This window comes from Psammomys obesus, unplaced genomic scaffold (assembly GCF_907164565.1).
Source record: "Psammomys obesus unplaced genomic scaffold, mPsaObe1.curated_primary_1811, whole genome shotgun sequence".
NCBI lineage: Eukaryota > Metazoa > Chordata > Mammalia > Rodentia > Muridae > Psammomys > Psammomys obesus.
The window spans coordinates 4197870-4213972 of record NW_026588368.1 but is presented as its reverse complement, the minus strand read 5'-3'; the positions used below and the strand labels follow the sequence as shown (position 1 = coordinate 4213972).

Sequence of the window (16103 nt, the reverse complement as noted above, 5' to 3'; positions counted from 1 at the left end):
CTTGCTTTGCTCTTCCCAGGGGCCACGTGGTGGGCAGAACTCTGGTTAGCAGTCTTCACAGATACTTTCCAACCCAGCTTTGGCTGTGGTGGACACTCACCTCTCGGTTGTCTCGGTCTGCCTGGACCAGGATGCCTTTGAAGCAGGGCTCGATGTAGTGCACGTACTCATTGTACTGCAGGCCACAGTAAAGAAGAAGAGAGAGAGAGAGAGAGAGAGAGAGAGAGAGAGAGAGAGAGAGAGAAAACACGGGTGTCTCACCCGGGGAACTGCGCAGTACAGTCTTAGGGTGTCTGAACAGAGCAAGCAGAGACTCTTGACTCTAAAACCGCTCCCCTAGTTCTGGTTCTGATGCGAGGTGCACGTTCTAGGGTGTGCTGAGAACCTGCCACTCTGAGGGGATTCCTTTGTGCACTCAGACCAGCCATGGCACCTTCCATTAATCCCAGAGCCTCCCTGGCATAGATCCATCCCCAGCCTGCACAGGGAATTCCAAACTACTGTTTGTTGTTGTTTGTTTGGCAGAAGGCCTCATTATGGAGCCCAGGCTGGCCTGGAATTTAACTCATGGATCTTGGCTCAGTGTCTGGAATCCTGATAGTACAGGCTTGCACCAAGCCTATATTACAGCTAGTTACAAATGTGCTCTTGCTCTTTGCCCTGCATACATATGGGCAATTTATTCAGCTAGCCACAGGGAGAAACATGAATTATTACTACCCCTTTTCTTAATCTCCCTGGTAGTAAGAATACTACTACCAGGGAGATTAAGAATACAGATTTTTTTTTTTTTTAGGGTCCCTAATCTACTTTCTGCTTAAGTAAGAGGGGGAGAGAGAGGACTAGGTAGCTACATTGTGGAAGAGCTGTGGGGTACACTGGGAATGCTGGGAGTGAACGTTCTTCCTGGGAGTATCTCTGAGGAAGCAAGGCAGACCATGGGACAGAGAGCTGCAGGCTCTGAGGGACAGTACTCCCCCACTCCCTGGTAGAGTTTGGAACCTGTTTCTGTGGCCATCTTGTCTGTACAGGCTCCGAGATGGGGGTGGAAGTCAACCCGGGGAGGGTGATGACTAGGAGTGGTTCCATGGGCATCACTTGGGTAGCAATTCAGGACCTGGGTCTCCAGCAGGATCATTCTGAAGCAAGACCCCTTTGCCTAAGCCTGTCTACATGCTACACAAATTCCACTAACAGCCTAGGACGGCAGCGACTATACAGACTGACAAGGAATTCTCGATCAAGTGGCCTTCAAAATGACGCCCTGCTGTGATTACCAGTGCTGCTTCCATGGAGCTGAAGCGGTCCCCTATTTTGATATACTGTAAAGCACTCTCCCCCTTTCTTTAAGCACCCGCTTCCTGTCTGTGCACCTGGGCTTATGGGACAAGGAAAGCCAGAGAACTGGAGTCATAATACATCAAGGGGCAAAGACCTTGACCTTCTGTGAATGGGGGGAGGGGGGCTGCCAGCAGCGATGCTGCCAGGAGCCCATGGAGGGTACGGGAGCACTGCAAGGGCTGGTGGTCTGTATCAGAGCCCAGACACTGAGAAAGTGATGAAGAATGTGGTCTCCAAGAGAGATGTGCACATTCACATATTATTTCCGATACTTTAAGGGTCCTCATAAAGCCACCCCAAGACAGACTATGGGTCCTGGTTCAGGAGTTCCCAGTGTGGAGGAAGGTGTCCTTCTGTGATGGGAAGCACCTGAGCTTGGAAACACTGGCCCTTACGGTACAGGAAAAAATTTTTTTTTTTTTCTCCCAGAGCAGGTGAGAGCAAAGAGCAATTGCAGAACATGAGGCCGCCATTACCGCAATGATATTCACGAAGTCATTCTCCCCCAGGGTGTCCAAAATGGTAGTGATGGTGTGCTTGGCAATAGCCATCCTCAGGCCCTTCATGCTGCCGCTCACGTCCACCAGAATCACTATGTCCTTGGGAGAAGTGGCAGCTTGTATGTACCTTTAGCAGAGGGAAACATAAATGGGAAGCAGGCCAAGGCTGGTAATGCCACCTGGCTGGGAGCCTCCAGCTCATTAATTTGGTCTGGCCCATGGGTTTCCCCAAGCTTAGGCAGTGCCCCATTGTCCTCAGGTTTCATTGTGTGCTGTAACCTTTGGCCACCGAGGCTACTGGCATAGGGAGATTGGAAGTAAGACCTCTCATTTTTTGGCAGAGGACAGCCAGGGCCCCCGAGGGCCTGGCAGCAGGAAAGAAGGGGGCTCAAACGTGAGGCTGACCTACCAGGTCAAGGGTTTGGCAAGAGCAGGGCTGGAGGCGGGCTGATCTGGAGACAGCCTTGGGTATTAGAAGGAGGTCTGGGTTGGAGACAGTGGGGAGCGAGGCGAGAAGTGTAGCCAGCAAATCTTCCCATTCCCGGGTTGGATGAAGAGATGTTCCTCCCTAAGCCTCTGGGTAGGGGAGGGAGCAGGAAAGCCGGGTGAAGCCTAAGGGATGAAAGCTAAGTGCCGGGGCACAGTACCTCTTCCCTGGGAATGCTTACCAGCCACGGTTTCTGCAGTCAAAGGCAATGACTCCATTTTCATCAGGTGTCCACTTTATCCCTGGGGAAATAAAGGCTGCACTTCTCACCAGCTCAGTGAGCTGCCTGGAGGCCTTGGCTATTTCTGGCTCCCAGAATTTCCAGGAGCCCCAGGGAAGGTTCAGCTTCCAATATTGAGAACAATGGTGAGGACACTACACGACACCCTGAAAACTAAGGCAGCTGGCAAGGATGGAGGCCGCTATCAAAACTGTAAGAACCCCAGAGTAAGGACCCCTGCATGTGCCCGGGGCTCATTTTGTGAGGCTAAGCCTCATATCAGATGGTGGAAAAAGAGCTGTGAGAGGGCCATCTGGCCATTGGCATAGCCGTGAGAGCCAGTGCTGTGACCTGCTCTCACCCCAGCCAGGTGGCTCATTAGCATGTATGGTCCCTCCTGGGCTGAGAAAAAAAAATGGTACTAAGTAATTTGATGTCAGGAACTCAGGCACCAAGCAGAGTAGGTGTTGAACAGCTGTCTCCTGGATGAAAAGAAGGGCATGAGAGACCTCGCTTGAACCCTAGCAGAGCTAGGGGGTGGATTTTGTCTTTGCATCAAAACATTAATTGTGATAAATGCACACACACACACAAAAAGACCTTCATAATCAGGAATAATGGGTTCAAAATGAGGGAAAAGGACAGACGGGACTGTGATCTGCGGTGCTAGGGCTAGACAAAGCACTGCGGTGAACCCAGCAGTCTAGCTGCCTCTGAGGGACTTCTGGCTTGAAGGCAGGTGGGATGAAAAGAGGCCGAGGCTTCAGGGCCGTTCCCGGAGATCACCAAGTGTGAATGGAGTCCTCAGGGTGAGGGAGGCGGGAACGGGACTGCCAGAAGCCAAGGTATTGAAGGAAGGAAGCAGGGCAGGAGCAAAGGGCAGGCTTGATGGGATGTGTGTGGCATGGCGTTGGCTTAGGCTACAGGTGACCAGAAGAGGGAAGCCCTCCCAAGACCCCACTGACAGCAGCCAGTTTGTGGGAAGTGATCTCAGACTGATGGTAGTGGGGTCATGGGAAAGTTGGTCTCAGAACAGCGCTGAGGAGTAGCTGAGCATATCTTCTCGGCCTGAATCAAAACCTTAGAAGAGGGCATTGACAGTCCTGAATGCCTTACGTTCAAGTCAAAACAGGAATGAAAGTTCCCTCCCTCCCTCTCAACCATTCTCCTTCTTCAGCCCTCTATCCCTTCTTCCCTTATGGTTTCATGCCAACAGGATTTCCTTAGAGAACATATGAGCACCACTGGCTCACACGTGAAGCTCATACATGAAGATAGCAAAGCTACGAGAAGCAAGTGTGAGAGGCAGTGAAATCAAGGCCATCGGATGCATCTTCCTGAGAGTTACAGATGGTGTAGCCACCAAACCCAAAACACAGGCTGGGCATGTGACATCATCTGGGTCTGAAATGTTCCCAAGTGCTTGTCTACTGAAGGCCTGTCGCCAGCCCATGGTGTCCTGAGGGGAATCTTGAAGTGGTTCTCTAGTGGGAGGAAGTTAGGTCATTGGTGTATACCTTGAAGTGGGTATTGGGACCCTGCCCCCTTTTTTCCTCTTGCTTTCCCTGACACCATAAGGTGAGTACTTTTGCTTTATTGCCTGTTCTACCATGATGTCCTGTATTATCCAAAGTGACAGGGCCAGGTGACCATGGACTAAAACTTCTGACAGCGTGAACTGAAATAAAGCTGCTTATTTCAGGTATTCTGTCACAGCGAGGAGAGACTGATGAACACAGTGTGTCTGAGGAGCCACACAGGACATCCAGTGAGAGAAGATCGAGAATGAAGAAACATGGAGGCATGATGGCACTTGCTTTTAATTCCAGCCCTCGGGAGGCAGAGGCATGTGGATCTGTGAGTTCCAGGCCAACCTGGTCTAAATAACAAGTTCCAGGATAACAAGAGGTATATAATAGAGAGACCCTATCTGAAAGAAAGAAAGAAAGAAAGAAAGAAGGAAAGGAAGGAAGGAAGGAAGGAAGAAAGAAAGAAAGAAAGAAAGAAAGAAAGAAAGAAAGAAAGAAAGAAAATGAAGCAAGCTGGCCATTGCAGAGCACACCTTTAATCCTAGCACTCAGATGATGAGGCAGGAGGATCTCTATGAGTTGGGGGCTAGCCAGTCAGGTCTGCATAGTGAGCATCCTGTGAAGAAGAAGGGGAGGAGGAGGAGGAGGAGGAGAAGGAAGAGGTAGAGGAAGGGGAAGGAGGAGGAGAAGAAAAAGAAAAAGGAGAAGAAGAAAGAAAGAAGAAATGGTTTTAAAATTACGGGACTTTTAAAAATGAAAAAAGTTCAGGTGATAAGACATATCCTAGTAAGAAAATGAAACAGGGAAAGAGAAAATTCAACATTTGGAAGATCTGTGCAGAGTTTTGTTGATTCTAGAATGAGAAGATCTAGCAAATACCCCGCTGGAGGTGCAGAAAGGAAAAAAGGGAGAGCTGTGAGGAAGAGAATGAGTAAAGAGATGTTGGGGGAGGGGTATTGGAGAGATGACCATATCAGTAAAGTACCTGCCTCACGTGCCTGAGAGCATGAGTGTGGGTATCCAGCACCCTCTCCCATGTAAAAGCTCTGTTGTACTTTCCTGTGCCTGTAATCCCAGCGCTGGTGTAAGCAGAGACAGGAGGACCCTGGGAACTTGCTGGCCAGGTGGTCCAGACAAATAAGTAGGTTCCAGGTACAGTGAGAAACCATGTCTTCCTAATGAGACCTAGCACATTGAGAAACACACCTGATGCCAACCTCTATCCGCCACACACATGACCGTTGCATGTTTGCACACACACATGCACACACGGCACACACAACACACACATGCATATACAACACATACTTGCAAACACAATATACCCTTCTTCCCCCCCCAAAAAAGAGATGCTGACAAATTTTCTAGAATAGATAACCCAACTTACATATCTAGAAGGCACAATGTATTTCAATCCGTCAAAAAAGATGTCCTCATGAATATGCATGAAGCTGCAGAACGTCCTAGGGAAAACAGTCACATCTCAAAAAGCACCTGGAAAAGGAACAGCAGCTAAATGGACAGCAGACTTCCTCAGCATCAGTGGGAGCCAGAAGAGAAAAACGCAGTCTTAGGATGCTGAGAGGACAGGGCTCTAGCTGTGGGGATGCTCTTTGTTAGAAGCATCACTGGCATCACTGGAGAGTGAGGGCAAGAGGATTCATCTGCAGGGAGACGCACTTGGAGGCCATTTATCATTACAGAGGACTCTTCGGAGAGCTCGCCTCTGCAAGGGGGAAAGTAACCCAGAAGAAACAGCCCCGGATGCACAAAGGGATGGTGAACAGAAGCAGCAGTTTTTAAGTCAAGTCCCAGTGACCGTCTGTGGGGACGAAAACTTTGAAATGTTAGTTGATGGGATGGCAGAGTGAAATCAGGACAGGGGAGGGGTTAGGAGGACAAGGAAGGGGTCAGGAGCATGGAAGTTCTGAAGTCCTTTCTTGGAAGGAATTCCTTTGGGAGGAAGAGAATAATACGAATTTGTAATGTTCTGTTGTGTTGAAAATGCCTGATGAGATTGTAGAGTAATTGCCAGAAGGATTGGAACAGGTGGGGAGCTGATTTTCAAATGGCTACACGGGGGGGGGGGGGGAGGATAACGGATAAGGGAGATTTATCTAAAGGGGTAGCAGTTGAAAAAGAAAAAGAAAACGTAAAAACATTGGGACTAGTAAGAAACTTAAAATAAGATCACACAGATCAAGAAGCACAAAAAATGCAAATACCATTAACTTGTCAGGGAGAACAAAAGATTGTCCATTTGGGTAAAAATGTGAGAGCTATAAAGTATTTTTAAGAGGCATGGTTAAGGTAAAATGACTTTAAAGGGCTAAAAACAAAGGGATGGAAAATATATCATGTGGGTGCCATTCTATGACATCTAAGAGAGAAATTTAAAATGAAGTGTCAGGGGAATAATGAAAGTCAGACAATAAGCATATAAAGCAACGGAGACATAGAAAACGGAAGCAAAACACTCAATACGACAGAGCCAAAGACATAGGTCTGCTTTTGACAGAATGATCTCATGTATCCTTCTCAAGCACACACAGGACGCTCAACAGCTCGAGATGTACCAGGCCATCAAAATTCATTTCAACTAACTTCAGTTATTACCACACAGACCACAGAGCAACTGAGCTAGAAATTTACTGTGTTGTTTTTACTTAGGTATATGTGGGGGGGTCCGTGTGTGAATTCTATGCACAGGATTACCAGTTTCCAAGGAGGCCAAAGGTTCAGGATACCCCTGAAGCTGGAATCACAGGCCTTTGTGAGCCACCCTGACACCAGTGCCGGGAACTTCTCTTCATGGATAATGTACATCTTACCCACTGAGCTGTCTCTCCAGCCAGCGTTAAGAAATTATAATGAAAAAAAATAATTTGAAATTTCTGTGTGTTTGGAAATTAAAAATACACCTCACATAACTAGAACGTCACTGGAGAAATCAGGAAAATCCAGCTGGGGAGGTAGCAGGGTTGGCGGAGTGCTTGTCTAGGATGCTCAGAGCCCTGGTTCTATTCCCAGCACCACATAGAGCAGGCATCATGGAGCATGCCTGTAATTCTAGCACTAAGGAGGTGGAGATAGGAGGATCCAGAGCCCAAGGCCAGGCTGGCGAGCTGGCTTATGGGATAGAGGTGCATGATGCCAAGGCTGATGGTCCAAGTTTAATCCCTGGGGGCCCATTGAGTGGAGGAGAAAAGTGAGTCCTGTGGTTGCCTTCTGACCTCTGCACTGGTACTATGCTATGAGTGTGCCAGCCAAGTGAATACACAAATGTAATAAAAGGATAGCTTAAAAAAATCCAAACTCATTTTTAGCTACATAGAGACCTTGGGACCAACCTGGACCACAGACTGGGATTCATTCTCATTTTCTCTCTCCTGTGTGTCTATCAGCCTTTCCATCTTGCAAAAAAAAAAAAAAAAAAAATCACTTATTGTACGGTCCTTACTAGATTTTTCAAATTTTTATTAGCTTCATAGACTAGTTTGGGAAGTGTCTTCTCTTTTTGTGGTTTCTGGAAGTATTTGAATAAGACTAGAATGATTATTCTTTTGAAAGCATGATTAGTCATTTAAAAAAAAACATATAGAACTATTGTTAAACAGAGAATTCTCAATAGAGGAATATCGGATGGCAGAAAAACAAAGAAATATTCAGCGTCCTTAGTCATCAGGGAAATGCAAATCAAAACTACTCTGAGATTCCATCTTATACGCATCAGAATGGCTAAGATCAGAAACTCAAGTGACAACACATGCTGGAGAGGATGTGGAGAAAGGGGAACCCTCCTCCATTGCTGGTGGGAATGTAAACTTGTGCAACCACTTTGGAAATCAATCTGGTGCTTTCTTAGAAGAATAGGACTAGTACTACCTCAAGACCCAGCTATACTACTTCTAGGCATATATCCAAAATATGCTCAAGTATACAAGTACATTTACTCAATCATGTTTGTAGAAACTCAAGCTTACAATTTCAATTTGTTTAACATGACACTGATATACATTTTTTCATTTTCCGTCTTTCTCTTTTTAGTATAGGGTCTCACTGTGTATCCCTGCTTGGCCTAGAATTCACTGCGTAGACTGGGTTGGCCTTGAACTCACAGAGATATGCCTGCCTCTGCCTCTGGGCCTAATAGTGTTAATCCTTATGGGCCAAGCATTCAAACACGAGTCTATGGAGACCATTCCTATTCACACCACCACATTCCCTGGCCCCCATAGGCTTGTAGGCATACCACAATGCAGAGACACATTCAGTCCAACTTCAAGTGCCATTCAGACACATAAGTCTATGGGGGGGGGGCTTCCTATTCAAACCACCACAAAAGTATAAATACAAAATTCTTAAGCAAAATATTAATGAGTCCAATGTAGCAATGCATGAAGGGATTTGCTAAAATCAAGTCAGGTTATTAATAGATGCATTGGCTGATTTTGTGTCAAAACTCACAGTGAGTCATCAGAGAGGAAGGACCTACAGCTGAAAAAAAAAATGCCTCCATGAGATCCAGCTGTAAGGCATTTTCTCAATTAGTGATCAACAGGGAAGGGCTCAGCTCATTGTGAGAGGCGCCATCCCTGGGGTGGCGGTCCTGGGTTCTATAAGAAAGCAGGCTGAGCAAGCCAGCAAGCACTACCCCTCCATGGCCTCTGCATCAGCCCCTGCCTCCAGGTTCCTGCCCTGTTTGAGTTCCTGTTCTGACTTCCTTTGGTGGTGAACAGTGATGTGGAAGTGTAAGCAGAATAAACCCTCTCCTCCCCAACTCGCTTTTTGGTCATGGTGTTTCAAAAAAGCAACAGAAACACTAAGACCATACGAATGCAAGTAGGGGTCGACATTAGAAAATCCAAGAGTTAAGTGGGCAAAATGCCATCTGCCTTTCACAGGGAGGGAATGCACACTGCTAATGATGATTGGAGCGGTGCTGTTCTTACTGCATGATCAGGAAACTGTGATGTCAGACCACAGTGAAATACCATCCTAGACTAACAGAGAATTTTAAGGTTTAACAATACTCAGAGTGTGAACCAGCAGGATATCTCATTCATTACTTTAAAAGAATATAGATGATACCATCATTTTGGAAAATAATATGTTTTCCGAAGTTGAATACCTAAATATCTTAAGACTTAGAAAATTTATTCCCAGGTACAGCCTCAAGGGAAATTCCTGCAATATGCCTCAAGTGACATGTATAAGAACACTCACAGGGTGAGGACAGAGTTCAGTGGCGGAACTCGGGCTTAACATGCTGGAGATCCTCTTCGTCACGTGTGCCTGCACACCCATGCACACAGACACACACACACAGGAGAGATAGATAGGTAGATAGATAGATCGATCGATAGATAGATAGATATAGCAATACTGACCCTAAAAGTGAAAGACAAGAGTGCGAAGCAGCCCATAGGTGATAAAGAGGATGGAGAGACGGTGATATTGAAGATGCAAAAACCCAGGCCAATCCTGGTGGCAGCCAACTAAATGAAAAAGCAAGTTCTAAGAGTGAGTATACTAAGCCGGGTTTCTACAATTTAAAACAAGGGAAGCAGAGAAAACATTCTGGAAGATAAGATGGCAGAGTAGGAGGCACTGGGAGCCTGCCCACCTAGACAATAATTGCACGGTTTGAGTATGTCTGATATCACTATTTTGGAACTTTTGAGTCTATTAAAGGCTTTCCACTTGGGGGAGAGTTCTTTGACGGTAAATTGCAGTTAGTGTCTATCAGTTCCAGCTTTTTGCATAGTAGGAGCCCACTTCCCCCGTCAGCCCTGTGGCAGGCAGCTGTGCCGGTATTCTTAGAGAGTTAACACATAGCTTACAGGAATTGAGTTTGGCCCCAAAGACCCTGTGTTCCAAAAACAGGATCCTGCTCTGGTTGCTGAATCCGGTTATCGTGGTGCACGCATGAAGACCCCTGGCCATCTCTGTTGCACATTCCACGTTGGTATGAGTCCTTTCTCCTAGCCCAAGTTACTTCTAGGAAATTTAAAGACCAGGTATATCCCTTCCATTGACTCACTTTGCTATTTTTGGAGCCATAAGCTCTGTACCCCGTTTGGGGTACAATAGCTCTGTACCCCATTTTTCAATTGGAGTATTTGGTTTGTCGGTGTTTAATTTCTTGAATTCTTTGTATATTTTGGACATTATCTCTTTGTTGGATATAGGATCGGTGAAGATCTTTTCCCTCTCTGTAGACCCCCCCTTTCGCTTAATTTGATGGGTGTCCTACACTTTACAGAAGCTTTTCCGTTTCAAGAGGTCCAATTTATTAATTGTTCATCTTAGAGCCTGAGATATTGGTGTTCTGTTCAGGAAGTTGTCTCCTGTGCTATGTTCACAGACAGGAGTCCAGCATAGCTATCCTCTGGGAGGCTCCACCCAGCATTGGATCTAAACATTTGAGACTCACAGCCACACAGTGGGCTATGTGTAGAGAGTCTTGTGGAAGAGTGGAGTTGTCAGGAAGCAGGGAGGTGACAAGAGCTCCACAAGAAGACCAACAGAGCCAACTAACCAGGGCCCAGATGGGCTTGTAGAAACTGATGCAACAACCAACGTCCATGTATCTGAACCTAGGCCCCCTACATAGACATAAACAATGGACAGCTCGGGGTTCATGTGGGTCCCCTAGTAAGAGGAGTGGTGGGGGCTGACTCTGACATGGACTCTGTTGCCTGCTTTTGGGTCACTCCATCCTGGCGGGACTGCCCTACCAGACCTCAGGGGAGGAGGATAAGCTCGGTCCTGATGAGACTTGATGAACTGGTGTGTGTGTATGTGTGTGTGTGTGTGTGTGTGTGTGTGTGTGTGTGTGTGTGTGTGTGATCTTGTTTTCTGAGGAGAATGGGAGAGGAGGGAGGGAGGGCGGGACCAGGGGGAAGGAGGGGAGGGGCTTTGAGAGGGATGTAAAGTGAATAGAGAGAGAAAAGAGAGAGAAAATTGTAAGGTGACCATGCATGTGATCAGAAGGAGCTGAGACCTGAAATCTATACTTCAGACTGATCTTCAGTTCAGAGTTAGCCTAGAGCAATAAAAAGACCAAACAATAGCAAACCATCGAGAATGGAATCTGATTTCCTGGATTACTACAGTATTGGATTTTAATGCCTGCTTTTCAATTAAAACAAAAACAAAACACCAGGCAGACAAAGGAACAGGAAAGTATGGCCCATTCAAGGGTGGGGTGAAGAGTTTATAGAAACTATCTAAGACAAACCCCAGATGACAGATATATTGACAAAGTCTTTGCAACAGTCTTCAAGACATGCAAAGGAACAAAGAAAGGTCTGAGGAAAGTCGAGCAACAACATATGAACAAAATGAAATACCAGCAAAAAAGAAAAAAAAAAAAAAAAAAAAGAAGTTAAAAAAGAAATAAAAAAGAAAATTTGGAGTTGCAAATACCCTAACTAAAAGGAAAAACAAAAAAACAAAAAAACTGACTACAAAGTTTCAAAGGTAGATTCTGGCAGATGGAAAACTCAGTCAGTGAAAGCTAAGACAGGACAATAGAGATTATTGAGTGTGAAGGAAGGAAGTACAAAGTTTAGCAAAGAGTGCAGAGATCTAAGGGCTCCACGGGACAGCGCTGGGCTGACCACCAGTTCCTTGGAGGAGTCCCAGAAAGAGAAGAGTGAGACCAAGAGAAAGACAGACTATTTGAAAAAATAATGTCCCCGAGTGTCCCAGATTTCACGAAGTATATAAATATAATTGCCCAAGTATAACATTGATGATGTATGAAAATATAAACCTCCCCCTCAACTTTAAAGTAAGATCAACATAAAGGGCCAATTCTATGAATCAGAGACAAGGAGACAATTTTAAAAGCATCAGGGAAGAAGGGATTTGTCAATAAGATAATCAGGAGGTTTCTCATCAGAATTTAGGAGGCCAGAAGTCAATGGACTGATTTATTAAAGGTGTACCAGTATAGAAACATTACGGCACCACAGTTACACATTAATACTAAAAGGTTGAAAGTGGGCACGGAATTAGGACAATCCTCTGATAAATAAATGGTGGTGGAGGGAGTTAGTTGCTACTAGTTCTGCCTTACACGATACACTAAAGGAAGTCTTGCGTGTAGGAAGGGAAACATACATTAGCTTAACCCCGGATTCCAAGTCACAGTACAGAGCTCCAGCAATAAAGAACAGCATGGCACGGGCATAAACACAGACAGACGCTTTGATCAGTGGGGACCCACGTGTGAGCCCTCACTCCTACAGCCATCTGAATTTTGACAGAGGCCAACAGTCCACACTGGAAAACACTCTGCACAAAAATCAACTCCAGATGCATAAAAGCCTCAACCAAAGACCTGACACACTGCATGTATTCCATTCCAAAGTGTGAAACACCCTGAAGTTGTAGGCACAGAGAAGGACTTTCCGAATGGGAGCCCGACAGCACAGGCATTAAGACCATCAGTTAATAACTGGGACCTCATAAAACTAGAAAGTAAAGCATGCTATCATTCTTGTGAAAAGGCAGACTACAGAGTGTGAAAAATATTTACCAGCTGTACATCTGACAGGGGGCTAGTACACGTGGCTGAGAGACATTTTTTTTAAAATGTTCTCCATCCTTAGCTATCTGGGAAAGGTGAACTAAAGCTACTTTGAGATTTCAATTTACCCCAATAAGAAAGGCTAAGATTAAAATAACAGCAACAACAAAAATAATGACAAATGCTAGCATGGATGTGGAGGAAGAGGAAGAGTTATTCACTGCCAGTGGGAATGCAAACGGGAGCAACCACTATAAAAATCATGGTGGACATTCCTTAAAAAGCTAGAAACAGTTGTAGTACCTGATCCAGCTATGCTACTCTTTGGCATATACCTAAAAACAAACAAACAAACAAAAACAAACAAACAAACAAACAAACAAAAAAAAAACAACCCTCTGTATCTCACTATGCAGATGTTTGTGCTCTTTGGTGTTCTGTTCATAGTAGCCAGGAAATAGAAACAAACCAGATGTCCATCAACTGATGAATGGATAATGAAAAAGTGGTACATTTTCCCATGATGAATGGATAATGAAAATGTGGTCTATTCTCACATTGGAATACTATTCAGCTGTAAATAAAAATAAAATAATGAAATTTGTAGGTAAATGGAGGGGAAGAACCAGAAACTATCCAGAGTGAGGGAAGCCAGACCAGACAGAAAATGTTGCACATTCTCTCTCTCTTTCATGTGTGGTTGCTAGCTCTGAATGTGTAGATGTGACTATACAATCTGGAGTAACTGCAGAAACTAAGAAAATAAAAAGGGACCATGGCAGGGGCACTATAGAGGGAGTCAGCAGATATAGGTGTTATGAAGAGGGAAATGGGAAAAACATAAAAAGGGACTTTAATTGGGGAGGAGGAGAGAGGTCAGTACAGAAGAAGAGGGAGGAAAGAAGAGAAAAGAACTCTAAGGATGTTTGAAAATCCATAAGGACTCATAGTAAGTCATCTAAAATTACATGTAGCACAAAACTTTATGTATATTTATACATACATGTATGTCTAAATGACACACACACACATTATGCCACTTGGGTTGACAATGCTTTCCTTATGAGTCATGACAAAGACTCCAGTACCACACATGTGAAACTCCCTTTTGATTTGCTGCTCAGTAGTTCCGTAAGACTCTTAAAACTATGTCGGCTAGTGCCCTTGGTTACTTTCCATTAGTCCTTACTGCTGACGACAGCATACTCTTAGAGAGGACTCAGAAGATCTGAGCTGGCTTTGTTTTTAAAATGCCAGAAGGTTCTGTGCTAGATCTCAAGAGCCCTACCTAGCTGTGACACCCACCATCCATAATAATGACCAGTATGGTAAGATATCCCCGAGGGTGTGATAATGGCATTCATGTCTTGGTGGTAACCAACACCTGTCTAATTGGACTTAAGATCCTCTCAACAGGAGGAAATCATGTCTGGTTCTGGAAACCTATTTAGCTTCCTGGGGCTAGTGAGGTAACGGGGCTCTGAGGCAAACTTTCTACCATCACTTCATTAAACCAGCATGGTTGCATCCTAAACCTTTATTCTTATGCCCACAGATAAGTGCAGCTCTCATTCTTAATTAAAGAAGCTTCTCTTTGAAACAGAGAGGCCATTGTAGAAAACAACAATTGTTCTAAATAAGAGAACAACTGATCATGGACCACCCAGCCCTGAGGCACACATACACCCACAATAGAGCTATTGCACCTAAGACTCAAGGAATATTGTAGATGAGGGGGCAGAGGGTTTGCTCTCAGATTGTGCCTTCTAGCAATGACAGGGGTATTCACCTATGATATTTCAACAATATGGCTGCCTAAACAAGACCTGAACAAGTACAGCCCCCCCCCACACACACACACTCACATACACCTCAGCCCTGAGGTCTCAAATAATCCAATGATGCATCTCAAGACTTCTGAAAGAAAAACAACAGTAAGCCAATTCTAAACAGTAACAAATATTAGAGATGAAATTAATAAAGTAATCACTAACGCATAAATCAACCAAGCCAAGAGTTTGTTCTCTGAAAATGTTACTCTGATTGACAAATCATTAGCCAACCTGACAAAAAAGAAAGAGGAAGAAGACCCAGATCAACAAAATTAGAGAGGAAAAGTTGTTACAACAGACTCCAATAAAAGCCAGAACATGATTAGAGAACACTTCAATAACTTACACTCCCAAAATTAAAACAGTTTCTAAAGACTGTTAAAGCAGTTTCTAAAGACAAGTGACCTCTCAAAATTAAAACCAGAATATACAAATAACTTGAGGATCTTCATTACAAGCAATGAGATAAAAACTGCAAGAAAAGGCCTGGACTGGATGGATTCACTGCTGATTCTGTCAGCTGTTCAAGGAAGGCTTACCACTAACTCTTCTTACTTCATCCCACAAAGCAAGAAGAAAAGGTCAGCCACCAAACTCATTCTACAAATCCAGGGTTATGTTGGTACCCAAACCAGGTAAAGGCAAAAAAGGAAGAAGGAAAGATAATTGTAGACTAATTTTTCTCATGATCATAGGCGCAAGAAATCTTGTTTTTGGTTTTTTTTTTTTTTTTTTTTTTTTTGCGATAGGGTCTCTCAATGTAGTCCTGGCTGTCCTGGACCTCTCTGTGTAGACCAGGCTGGGCTTGAACTCACAGAGGTCCTTCTGTGAGTTTCCTTCCTCTGCCCCCAAATGCTGGGATTAAAGGCATGCCAGCTCAAAAATTCTTAACAAAATCCTTGCAAAACAAATTCAGGAACACGTTAAGAGGATCATACATCATGAGCAAGTGAGCCTCATTCCAGAGAGGCGAGGTTGGTTTAGCACATGTAAATCAGTAAGTGTCATGCACCATACAAACAAACTGAAGGACAGAAACCACAAAATCATCTCAATTGATGCCACAAAGGCATTTGACAAAGCTCAACACGCCTTCATAATAAAAGTCCTGGAGACACTGGGAATAAATGGAGCATGCTTCCAAATAATAAAGATGATTTAAAACAAACCTCTGCCAGCGTTATACTAAACAGAGACAAACTGAAAGCACTTCCTCTAAAATCAGGAACGAGACAAGGATGCCCACTCTCCACTCTGCTATTCCACATAGGGCTTTAGGTATCATCAACAGCAATTAGACAAGAGAAAGGCATAATAGGAAAGAAAGGAACCAAATTGTCCTGATTTGCAGACATGATTTTTTACTATAGAATTTTAGACTATAGAATCTACTAGAAAACTCTAGATCTAAGAAACATTTACATCAAAGTTTCAGGGGAAAAAAATCAATATTAAAAAACAAAACAAAACCTTCCTCAACAGTGACTTCTCAGAGAAGAAATTAGAATATTTCATTCATAATGGCTCAAAAAAATTAAGTGTCTAAAAATAAACCTAATCAAATAAGTGAAAGACCTCTACTACAAAAACATTAAGACATTGAAAAGGGAAATATAAATAGATGCTAGATGACAAAAATATTGTTCATCCTCGTG

The 16103-nt window shown here is 44.3% G+C and overlaps 1 protein-coding gene across 1 annotated transcript in view; it reads right to left on the bottom strand.

Annotated features, from left to right (window-relative positions):
* Positions 1 to 16103, bottom strand: part of Cacna2d4 (calcium voltage-gated channel auxiliary subunit alpha2delta 4) — a 100504-nt gene that overhangs the window by 70602 nt on the left and 13799 nt on the right. The window contains exons 7-9 of the mRNA XM_055604234.1: positions 2510 to 2570; positions 1818 to 1968; positions 101 to 175 (exon numbers count right to left, since the gene is read on the bottom strand). Coding sequence (XP_055460209.1) covers positions 101 to 175; positions 1818 to 1968; positions 2510 to 2570 — 287 coding nt within the window. The remainder of the gene's footprint in view (positions 1 to 100; positions 176 to 1817; positions 1969 to 2509; positions 2571 to 16103) is intronic.